Here is a 13,082-nt window from a genome sequence, read left to right on the forward strand (position 1 = left end):
CTATAAATAATATAATTATGTCATTTGCATGATAATAGATAGAACTGGAGGTTATCATGGAAAGCCAAGTGAGCCAGGTTCAGAAAGAAAGTTTCCATATTTTTTGTCATATATGTAAGATACATCAATAAGTTAAATGCATACACAAATGCAAACATGATCATGTATATACACACATATACATATATCACATATATATGTCATATATATGTGTGTGTGCATGACTGTGATAGTGGAAATGTTTTAGGGGAACAGGGGGAGGAAAGAGATGAAAAGAGAATGATAGTAAATACATTTCATCTATTTAGGAAGATAACATAAAAGAACATCTGAAAGCTGTTGACAAATAGAGATAGAGGGGAGATTAAAGGTGAGTGATATTAGGGGTTAATTTGATTAAAGTACAATATATTTATGGGTGAAATACCATGGTGAAATCCCTTTGGACAATGAATATACACTTGAAAATTTAAAGAAGAGGAAATTCAAACTGGTACTGTTAAGGGAATGGATCTTAATAGGAGGGGGGAGGGTAAATGAAGATGGGGAAGAAGGATGAACATAGTCAGGGTAATTTACATACTTGTATGAAAATAGAATAATAAAACCTGTTGAATTTTTCTTAAGTAGGAGGAAGGGGAATGAGGGAGAATGATGGTGGGGATGAATCTAACCAAGGTAAATGGTTAAGTTTATATGTAAATGTCACAGTGAAATCTGTACAACAAATATATGCTAATAAAAATGACAAAGAAAATTGTATGATATGAAAAAATTTACATAGTTCATTTTTCTTTATAATTTTAATAAAAAAAGCACAACTTTGAGTACATTAGACTATATGAGCCAATATAACTCAAAGTTTATAATTTGAATATACTTAAATATTATGAGTTGAAGGTCATGATTCCAGGTTTGATTCAGGATGCAGACTCTTCCTCTTGTATATTTTTATCTACTTGTATTTTATTATCACCTTTAATCACTGGTGGAAGAGAAAGAAGAAATAGATGAAAACCCATCCTATATTGTTCCATCTTATAATAACACCCATCCATCCCTTCTGCTCACAGTCAATTGACAAGAACTTGTCTGTCCCTCACAACTCAAGGGAAATGTGATCTAGTCCTGTTTTTAGGAAAAATCATTTGTAATGCAGAGGTTGTAATCTGTATCAAAAAATGGAATTCATCATACCTGAGAATATGACATGCCAGAAGTCACTCACATACAAATAGAAAAACTGAGACTGAAACTGTTAAAGGCATGAAAATACTAATTAAAATGTAAACTTAGATACTTGTCTCAGAAAGTTTCAAACTGAGTTCTAAACATTCCGAAATAGTCCCATTCTTTGATCAACTGTTCCAGAAGTTAGGACCAAAGGGAAGTGTTAAAGAGCTCATGTTATAGTTAACTGAACAAAAGGAAAGAGATATTAAAGACAGTTTTACCCATGAATACAGTGAACTAAACACAGTATTAGCAATCTATAACACATGTGTACATCAATTTATAAATGTGTTAATTATCCACATGTAGATCTTACATATTCATAAATATATGTGTATGTTTTTCAGAAACTTCACAAATGTCTGCTCTCCTAAACTTGAAGACACACAGCTTCAATGTAATTTCTAGTTTTTTTTCCTATTTAACAACCAAGAAAACATAAATAACTTGAAATCCATGCAGTTATTTTAATTACAGCCACATTTATATGCAATAGGTGATTTTGAACAATATATGAAATAAGAAATGCAAAGTTTTTACAATAATAGCTGACTTTTTCCCAATTATATTAATGCTAATTAGCTATCTAGTCACAATTAATTTTTAGTACATTAGCCTGTTTTTGGTAATGCAATAGAACATGTTAAAAACAGAGTTTTGACTAAGGTATGGTAATGCTTATCTGTAATTCCAGCTCCCTGGAGTCAGAGATAAGAGTTCAAAGTCAATCTGGACAAAATATTAGTGAGACTCGATCTCAATACACAATCTTGGTGTGGTGGCCCATCTCTGCAATCCCAGCTATGGTGACAAGCATAGGTAATGGGACTCATGGCTGGAAATTGTATCTCAAACTCATAGACAAACAAGAATAAGCTAAACCCAAAACTAACAAGAGAGATATGGTAAAACCAAGGGCTAAAATCAAGGTAATAGAGACTCTCCCCACAAAATAAAACATGTAATAAATCAATGAAACAAAAAGCTAGTTCTTTGAAAAGATAAATAAGATTAATAAACCTTTGGCAAATATGTCTAAAATGAGGAAAGAAAAGACACAAAATAACAAAATCAGAAATGAAAAAGGGAGAGATCACAACAAACATCAAAAAAACGCACAGAATCATTATAGACTACTTTGAAAACCTATGCACAAATAAATTGGAAAATCTAGAAGAAATGGATAAATTTCTAGATACACATGACCATCCAAAATTGAAGAAGATACAAATCACCTAAAATAGATTCATAACAAGCAATGAAATTGAAGCAGCAATAAAGAGTTTCCCAAAAAAAGGAAAGTCCAGGAACTGACAGATTCATGGCTGAATTCTACTATATACTTAAAGAATTAATTCCAACACTTCTGAAACTTTCCCATAAAATAGGAAGGGAAGGAACACTGCTAAACTCATTCTATGAGGCCAGCATTATAGTCATCCCCAAACCAGGTGAGGACAAAACAAAAAAAAAGAGAATGACAGGCCATGAACTTAGAATGTAAAAATATACTTAATGACCTTAGATGGAAAAATTCTCAATAAAATACTGGGAAACAATTCAAATACATAGCAAAAAGATAATACACCAGGATCAAGTCGGTTTAATCCTAGGGATGCAGTGATGGTTCAACATACAGAAATCATTACATTTGATGCAGTATATTAACAGAAAAAAAGATAAAAATAATGTGATCACCTCAATAGATGTAGAAAAACCCTTTGAAAAATTCAACAAACTGTCATGATAAAATCTCTGATAAAATTAGGAATAGAAGGTATTTACCTCAACATAATAAAGGCTGTAAGTGATAATCCTACAGCCAACATCATACAAAATGAGAAAAAACTGAAATCATTTCCTCTAAAGTCAGGAACAAAGGAAGGTGTCTAATCTCTCCACTCTTATTCAACATAGTCTTGCAGTTCCTAGCCAGAGCTATAAGACAGGAAGATGAAATAAAAGGAATTCAAATAGGACAGGAAGTTGTCACACTATCCCTGTTTGCAGATGACATGATTTTATACATAAAGATCCAAAAGAACTCAACCAAAAAACTCCTAGACATCATAAACAGCTTCAGCAAAGTAGAAAACAAAATCAATTTATAAAAATCAGTAGCCTTGCTGTATACCAACAATGAACAGACTGAGAAAGAATAACAGTTTCATTTACAATACCCTCAAAAAGTAAAACACTTAGGAACAAAGTTAAAGGAAGTGAAAAACTTTACAAAGTAAACTATAAACCATTGAAGAAAGAACTTGAAAAAAACTACAGAAGATGAAAGAGCTCTCATGTTCAGAAATTGATAGAATCAATATTGTGAAAGTGGCTATATAACAAAAAGCAATCTACATGTTCAGTGCAATTTCCATCAAAATTCCAAAGACATTCATCACAGAAATTGAAAAATCATCCCCAAATTTATTGGAAGCACAAACAACTACAAAAAGTCAAGGCAACACTAAGTAAAATGAACAACACTAAAGGTATCACAATAGCCAACTTCAAACTATACTGCAAATATGTAGCAATAAGAACAGCATGGTACCAGCACACATCAAGAACACAAACAAGAAGAAATATTGGCGAGGATGTGGAGAAAAGGGAACCCTTATACACTGTTGATAGGAATGTAAATTAATACAAACACTATAGAAAACAGTATGGAAATTCCTCAAAAAAACTAAAAACAGAACCACCATATGATCCAGAAATATCACTGCTAGGACTACGCCTCAAGGAATGTAAGTCAAGTTAGAAGGAAGGCACCGCACACCCATGTTTATTGTAACATTATTCACTATAGCTAAACTTTGGAAACAGCCAAGATGCCCCACTACTGATGAATGGATTAAGAAAATATGGTATTTATGTACAATGGAATTTTATTCAGTCATAAAGAACAATGAAATTTTGTGGTTTACAGGAAACTGAATGGAACTAGCCTGGCTAAATTCATCTTCAGAAGACCAAAGGTCATGTTTTCTCTCATATGTGGAATATAGACACTATACAAACACAAGCAAGATTATGAAAAACAGTTTACACTAAGGGGAGGTCACATAGAAGGAGGGTAAAAGAAGGAAATTAATAAGGTGAATATGGTTGATCTTCTTTCTATGCAAGAATGAATACAGAATTTTAAAACCTGTTAAGATCACCGTAAGAAGAGGACTAAGGTAGAAAGGAGAAAAGTAGAGGGAATGAACCAATCCAGGTTATAATACATATATACTTGGAAATGTCACAATGAAACACTCTGTATAGCTATCTTAAACAAACAAAATTGTCATTTGTTTGCAAAAAGAGAACAAGAAGGTAAATTAGGTCCTGTGTGGGAAGTGGTACCAGTGGAAGGGGGAGGATATAACGAAAAGCTGTAGGAGGGTGAATGTGTTGGAAATATTCTGTACAAATGTATGTAAGTGGAAAAATGAGACCTGTTGGAACTATTCCTGGAGAAAAGGAGAAAAGTAAAATGATAGAGGAGGTAATTTCAACTATGATAAATTGTAAGAAATTTTGTAAATGTACAATAATAATAAAAGTAAAGTATAAACAAATAAAACTAAATTAGTAAGAAAAAAAAAAAGGTACAACCCTAACTGAAAAACAAGTGAAAGAAAAAAGTTAGAGGCATAATTTAAGAGGTAAAGTGTCTGCCTAGCAAGTGTGGGGTCCTGAGTTCACTCCCCAAAGTCAAAATAAATAAATAAAACCAGTTCCCTAATTCTCTTTCACCTACCATTAGGTTGCTTGGAATTGAAAGAAGACACTATTGAAAACCTTCTTGCTGCTGCATGCCTTCTTCAGCTTCCCCAAGTAGTGGAAGTGTGCTGTCACTTCCTCATGAAGCTTCTGCATCCTTCCAACTGTCTAGGAATCCGGGCTTTTGCAGACGCCCAAGGATGTATTGAGCTGATGAAGGTGGCCCACAGCTACACCATGGTAAGGAAATCCAGAATTAAGTAATACAGATTTGTACTGCATTACCAAAATGGAAGTTAATACTATGATGATAATGTCAAACTTTATAAGCAAACAATGAGTTTTTATGCTCTCACACTTTTATTATTGGATATTATGGAATTTATCATCATAATATTTAATAATCTCAATGTAAAAACATTAGCAATGTATCTCATATTTTATGGCTCTATTTACTTATTCACCAACAGTATAGATATTGACTATTTTGGATTTTAAGAGTTGTGTAAACTTATTTTAATGAATTGTTCCTATTGTATCTATTTATATCAATTATCCCAGCTGCCATATATTTTATCTTTTCTCCTGAATTTTTCCTTCAGCTACCTCACCATAGCATGTTATATTTTGTACAGCTGTGCCCACATGATATGTGGAGAAAAATCTTACAGATTTTTATGGAGTTTATTTGTAGAGTTAATATTAGATTCTCATACTCATAAACTTATATATTAAGGGAAAATATTTAGATATATAAAACAGTTCATCTACATTTTTATGAATTTGACTTTCCATACTATTTGCATAATTCAAAAGATAAAATGAGTGAATGGCACTCAGTAATTAATGTTAAAATAGCTTAATCTAATTTTATATTTTTATCTCTGATTTTCACTGCACATGTGTGCATATTTCAAAAAGTCACTAAATTGTATTCTTCAAATATTGACCTTTTATGATGTTTTTTAACCTGAGTACTAGAATAGAATAAGCAGTTCAAAAAGTTTGAAATAAACATTTTTCATATACTAGAAATAATTATTCTAAAAGCATGTAATGTATTTTTTTCATACAGAGTAAACTTTTTATCAATGTTAGTCATATATTTCAGTATTATATTTTTAATGTTTTTTTTATTATTTTTGGTAAAAAGCAATTATGAAGCTTTATAGAATGTTTCCTTTCCAACTTGAGAGAAAAATTCATCAGGTCTATGTTACCTATTTATTTCAAAACTTACACTTTGAAACTTAATTATTTTTCAAATCATTAATAAGAGTGAACCACTTTAATCAATATTCTTAGATTTTCAATATATTTTAATTTGATTCTTTATTCCTTTAAAACTGTAAGTACATAGGTGAAAATATAGAAATAAAAAGGACATTTATGATTTGCAGCTCTATTTTCAATTTTTTTTTGGAAATATTTGTTGACAGAGCATGGTACTAATTTTAAAATTATATGAACCATACAAAATCAATGTAAACAAATAATTCATCAATCAAAATATCAACTTCTGTCATTTAATTAGGCACATTTCATCACAATCAGAAGCTCTTGGCTTAGCCAACCCAAAGAATAATATACTTCCATATCCAGAGGGATAATGGTCCCTTCTGGTCTAGTTTGACATTATTAATTTAGTAATAAAAATTTTTTCCTCACAGCTGCTTGGACTCTTTTACAATTTTTCACACAAAAGTAATGCTATTTTTAGAGACTTTTTAAAAATGTATACTCTACATGAAAATATACTTAAAACCAAAATATTCAGGACTTCTAGCTAAGACACTCCAGGTCCTTTGGAGTTTATATTTGATATTCTCAATAACTCCGTATTGTGTCATATGTGATGAAACTTAAATGATTGTACATTCTGTTCATTCTGTTGAAAATATAAAGCTCAAATATCCTGTACTTGTTCACTGTGACTATTTTAGAAGAGAAATTTCACTATGTAGTTATCTTCCTAGATGTTTTTCTTTCCCTTGGTTCCAACATTTTAAAATTAATGTTTTGCTTCTGATATTATAATTTGTCACCATATATTTGCCTGTGATCCCTGCCTACTCAAGCGTTTGTCTTTACCTAATCAATTCTATCTGTTCTTTGAAAGCAAAACTGTTGTGCTATCTTCTCATTTTTACTGGTTTAGTAGCCTACCTCACAGTTTTTCTACCACCACTGCAATGGAATTAATGTTTTTATTGGCTCAAAGTTTTATTGAGTTTTTATTAAATAAATAACATTTTTCTTGTTTAATTTCCACTTTCCTTGCTAAAATTATTCAGATGCAAGTTTGATCTTCAAAGCCCGAGACCTTAACTTGCTATCTGTATTGCTTTGTGATCTACATCATTTACTGTCTTCCCTTTGGAAATTTTGTTCACTTATTTAGGCATGGCTATTAATGTTGTGTGAATCATTTTCAAATCTATTCAGGGAAGGTGACCCAGCTTGGCAGTGGTTCATGTGCAAAATACTGGAAAATTTTGGCTGCAAGCCAAGTAGTAGGCAGAAGTGTGAAGCTTATTCAAAAACATCAATTTAAGCTTTGGTTGCATGAATATAAAGACCAAACTCATTGAAGGAAATAGTCACCGTTCACTCTGTTAGATTTCATTTCGATACCTTTGCTTAATTCTGAATATCACATTTTAAAAGCAGTAAAGAGTGACGAAAACAGATGAGAATTACAAGAATGGAAAGTGTTTTTTAATCATGTCATATGCAGAAAAGTTGCATATTTATTATCAAAACATTTTTTAGTTTACAATAATTGATAGGGGAATTCATTGTGACATTTCTGAATACGCTCACATTATGCATTGGTTAGATATGCTCCCATCAATTCTCTCCCTCTTCCTCCTTTCCTTACTTAAACAATTTCAATTTTATTGTTCTATTTTATATGTGCATATAAAATACATCAACCATATTCATCCCCTTTATCCCTTCCATTTACCCTCTCCCTTCCCTCAGGTACCCACTCCCTCAGGTGACACATTTTATAGTCCTGTCCTTCAGTTTTAATTCTGAAGTCAGTGCTCTAAGGGGTTTCTCAATGGTCGTCAAATATGAATATGCTGCTCTTTGGTCAGTTTATCCCTCTTTTTTATTTTCTCTTATCCTTTCCTTCCTAACCTCTCTTATTCAATAACCTTGTTGTATGTACCACTATACACACATACAACCCGCACAAAGGCAATGTATTTCCATATTGTTGACTATCATTCTCTGAAAGCATAATTTTAGATTTAGTCTTCTTTAGATAAAGATTGATCAAAATTCCTGTATGTTTCACTATCCTGATCTTTTCTTCTTTTTTGGATTGTTTAGACGTAATAGTAATCATTGCCACTTACCTTCAATAGCAACTCTGCCTTTTGGAGAAGAAGCTTAGAACTTCATTTCTCCATCTGGTTCTGGATTTTAGTTTGTTAGAATAGGCAACCATGGAAGAAGAAAATGCATTATTCTCCAAAGCATCTGTAAGCACATACGTAGGTAAATAACTTCCAAGAGAGCCTTTCAAATCTATTTCCTTTATTGTTGCATTTGCAAACAATTTATTGGAGCTCACTCTCTGGAAGTTTTTGAGACAAGCATTGCCTTTGCAGAGTGCTTCTGAGGACAATTCACAGTCAACTAAAGGTTGAGCTCATTACTAAAAAATGATTTCTGAGCTTCATTTTCCACAGCCTGTTAATAGCTATTCAAACCTCAGTTTCCTATTCACAATTTTTCCCTGTTAGAACACAGAGTAGTTTTGTTTTCCTAATCCAACACTATATTCCACATAGCAGGTTCAAAGTCCACATTGTCATTAACCTGGTCCTCTACATCTGCGGTTCAAATACAGTCTGGGAACTTTCCTTAAAGTTAAATGAAATTGATCTCATCAAACGGTGGGCTGAGTAATCCTTTCCCTTTTACTTTACTCCAATATTTCACTTGTCAGACTCCCTGCTATCAAATTCGAATCAATCCCCCAGTTTACAGTTTAAATTCATCTATGCCAAAAGATGCCTTTAAACTTCTTATGACATCTTCTTCCCCATTTGAAATTTTAGTACTTTTTCCTTTTCTGGGAATTATGTGATTTCATCATAAAATTCAAGTTCATCAAATAATGATTTATCTTCTGTGTTGGTACAAGGGGTGGAAGCCAGGGACTCACATATGGTAGGCAAGTGCTTTTTTTACCACTGATCTATACTCCAGATCTTGGCTTTTTTTTTTTTTTTGAGGCAAGATCTCTCTATGTAGTTCAAGTGGCCTCAAACATGAGATCCTCCTGACAATTTCTCCTGAGTGCTAGGATTGCATATATGCATCACCATTTCTGATTTTTTTTCTCTCTTTGTGACTAATCTTCACAAATATATTGCAGATTCTTACATGAGAGAGAGCAAGTCTTGCATGTGACATTTTCATCTAGTGTCTAGTAAATTGTAATAAATTAATTCACATAGGTTATTCTTTAGGGATTATGACTCTCAGCAATCTCAAATTTATTCACTCAATTCCACAAAATAGGAAGAAAAGAAATGTGGCCAAACTTATTCCATGAAGTCAGTATTACACTCATCCCCAAAACGGGCAATGACACAACAACAACAACAACAAAAGAGAGAATTAATGGAATATCTCTTTAATGAACAAAGATGCAAAATTCCTCAGTAAAAAAATGGGAAACCAAATTCAGTAACTATCATAAGGATCATACAACATGATCAAATGGGTTTCACGCTAGGGATGCAGGGATGCTGCAACATAATGCAAATCATTGACTGTAATAAAGCATATTAGCAGAAGCAAAGCCAAAACCACTTGATCATCTCAATAAATGAGAAAAAGTTTTCGATGAAATTTCATGATAAAAGCTCTGATAAAACTGAAAATAGAAGGAATGTACCACAACATAATAAAGGCTATATATGACAGACCCATAGCCAACATCATACTTAATGGGGGAAAATTGAAGCCATTTCTCCTAAAGTCAGGAAGGAGACATGGTGCCCACTATCCCTTCTCCTTTTCTATATACTGTTGAAATTCCCAGCCAGAGCAATAAGAGCGTAAGAAGAAAAAAAAGAATACAAATAGGTAAGGAAGAGGTCAAACTATCCCTATCACAGATGTCCTAACAAAAAAATTCCACCAAAAAACTCCTATATGCTATAAACAGTTATAGCAAAGTAGCTGGATACAAAAGTCAACTTACAAAAATCGGAAGTCTTTCAATACAACGATGAACAGATTGAGGAAGAATAAAGGAAAACAATTCCATTGACAATAGCCTCAAAAAAATTAAAATACCTAGGAGTAAATGTAACAAAGGATGTGCATGACCTCTAAAAGGAAAACTACAAACCACTGAAGAAAGAAGTTGAAGAATACTACAGAATGTGGAAAGAGCTCCCATGCTCATGGATAGGTAGAAAAAACATAGTAAAAATAACTCTACTACCAAAAGCAATCTACATGTTTAATGCAAAAGCAATCTACATGTTTAAAGTCTCAATGACTTTCATCACAGAGATTGAAAAATCTGCCATAAAGTTCATTTGGAAACACAAGAGACCACGAATAGCCAAGGCAATACTGAGCAAAAAGAGCAGTGCTGGAGGTATCACAATACCTGACTTCAAACTATACTATAGAGCCATAGCAATAAAAACAGCATGGTACTGGCACAAAAATAGATACGAAGACAAGTGGAAAAGAATAGAGGACCCGGATATAAATCCACACAGCTATGCCCACCTTATTTTTGACAATGATGCCAAAAACATACAATGGAGAAAAGACAGGCTCTTCAACAAACGTTGGGGAAAAGTGGTTATCTGCCTGCAGAAAACTGAAACTAGATCCATGTTTATTACCCTGTGCTTATATCAACTCAAAATGGATTAAGGACCTTAATATCAAACCTGAAACCTTGAAGCTAGTACAGGGAAGAGCAAGGAATAAACTGTATGCACTACACGTAGGCAATGACTTCCTCAGTGGAACTGAAATAGTTCAGCAACTAAGAGAAAGGATTGACAAATGGGACTACATCAAATTAAAAAGTTTCTATACAACTAAAGAAATGGTCTCTAAATTGAAGAGACAACCCAGAGAAAGGGAGAAAATATTTGTTAGCTATACATCAGACAAGGGACTGATAACCATAATAAAAGGGGAGCTCAAAAAACTAAACTCCCAAAAAATCAATGACCCATTAAGGAAATGGACAAATGAACTGAACAGAGGCTTTTCAATGGAAGAAGTCCAAATGGTTGAAAAACACCATCCCTGGCCATGAAGGAAATGGAAATCAAAACAACGTTAAGATTCTACCTCATTCCTGTTAAAATAGCTATCGTCAAGAACACAAACAACAACAAATGTTGGTAAGGATGTTGGAAAAAGGACCCCTCATACACCACTGGTGGAAATGTAAACTAGTATAACCACTGTGGAAAACAGTATTAAGGCCCCTTGAAAAACTAAAAATAGAGCTGCCTTATGATTGAGCAATATCACTCCTAGGAATATACCTGAAGGAATGTGGGTCCGCTTACAACAAAGGTACTTGCACACCCATGTTTATTGCAGCGCTATTCACAATAGCCAAGCTATAGAAACAGCTAAGATGCCCCAATACTGATGAATGGATGAAGAAAATGTAATATATAGACAATTGAATTTTAACACAGCTATAAAGAAGAGTGAAATTTTGTCATTTGCAGGTAAATGGATGGAAATGGAGAAGTTATGTGAAGTTAGCCAGTCTCAGAAGGCCAAAATTCAGGTATATAGAACTAAAACAATTTTACCAATATTATGGGACATTGGTCACACTAAACAGAGGTCATTCATGGAGAAATAGGGCAAAAGGAAGGAAACCAAGAACTTGAATGTGGTTGATGTGCTCTCTGAACAAGAATGGATATAGAAATCTCAAACTGACTGGGGCCACCATGGGAAGGGCACTAGAGTGAAAAGTATTAGAGGAGATGAATCAATTGGGGTAGTAATACATATATGTGTGGAGCCAACAGAAGACAACACCCTGTGTAGCTGCCTTTATTTCAAACTAACAAAAACTCCATGTTTTTCTTTTTTATCTTTTATCTTTTTTCTTCTACAAAAGCAGAGAACAGGATGGTGGAACAGGTCCTGCTGGGCAGAAGAGAGTGGTATGGAACCATTGGGTGGGGGGAGGTACAGGAGAAAGGGGGTAAGAGGGTGAATACAGTGCAAAAAATATATAAACATGTAGGTAAATGCAAAAATGACACCTGTTGAAACTGTTCCAGAAATCGGGAGAAGGTGTTAAAGGAGCGTGGTGGAAGTGGTGATTTCAAGTATTGTATATTTAATACATTTAGAAGAAACTTTTAAATACCACAATGTACCCTCATCCAGCACAACAATAAAGAAAACAAAGTACATATCCTTCGACTCAGACATCCTTTATGATTACATTTTCTGCCATTCTTTTCCTTTTCATACAATTCCAGCCTTAATGATTTTCTTAATATCTTTGTTTAAATATGTCAGCATAGTATCACTTGAAGCTCTTTGTGCTTGCTCTTACTTCCCTCTGCCAGAAGTACTTTTCTACCAAATATTAATATCCCTTTCTCTCTGTCTCATTCAGATCTCTACTCAAATGTCACTTCTACAGAGTATCCTATATAAAGTATCTGAGTATCCTATACAAAGTGAACCTGATTTCAAAATTTTATTGCCTTATACTGCTTTATATTCTTAAGACTATAAATTAATTCTTGGTTCTATATTTTACATACATTTTTGCTGTTCTTGTTGCTGCTGTCTACTTGTCCCATTTATGTAGTACTTTTTGGGTTGTAATTTTTAAATTTCTGTAGCTTAAGTGCCTAGACAAATGGTTGTCTGTTATATTCATTATTGAACAAAAAAGTAAAGGAATGCAATACTGTTGACTACTATGCACCAAGTACTATAGCAAGAGGGCACCATGCAAGGGTGAACTAAATGGACTTGATATTGCCCTTCAAGTTAGGGGAAATAGGGGAAGAGCTGGCTAAAGAATGTTTATGACAGAGGGAAATAGATATGTCAAAGTATCAGTGATTAGTGGTTGGCAAGGAGTT

The 13,082-nt window shown here is 33.3% G+C and overlaps 1 protein-coding gene across 3 annotated transcripts in view; it reads left to right on the forward strand.

Annotated features, from left to right (window-relative positions):
• Positions 1-13,082, forward strand: part of Klhl1 (kelch like family member 1) — a 411,513-nt gene that overhangs the window by 176,519 nt on the left and 221,912 nt on the right. For all 3 annotated transcript variants that reach the window (XM_074043248.1, XM_074043250.1, XM_074043249.1), the window contains one exon: positions 4,991-5,187. In XM_074043248.1, the coding sequence (XP_073899349.1) occupies positions 4,991-5,187 (197 nt within the window). The remainder of the gene's footprint in view (positions 1-4,990; positions 5,188-13,082) is intronic.

The sequence above is a fragment of the Castor canadensis genome, chromosome 10 (genome assembly GCF_047511655.1).
Source record: "Castor canadensis chromosome 10, mCasCan1.hap1v2, whole genome shotgun sequence".
Classification (NCBI taxonomy): Eukaryota; Metazoa; Chordata; class Mammalia; order Rodentia; family Castoridae; genus Castor; species Castor canadensis.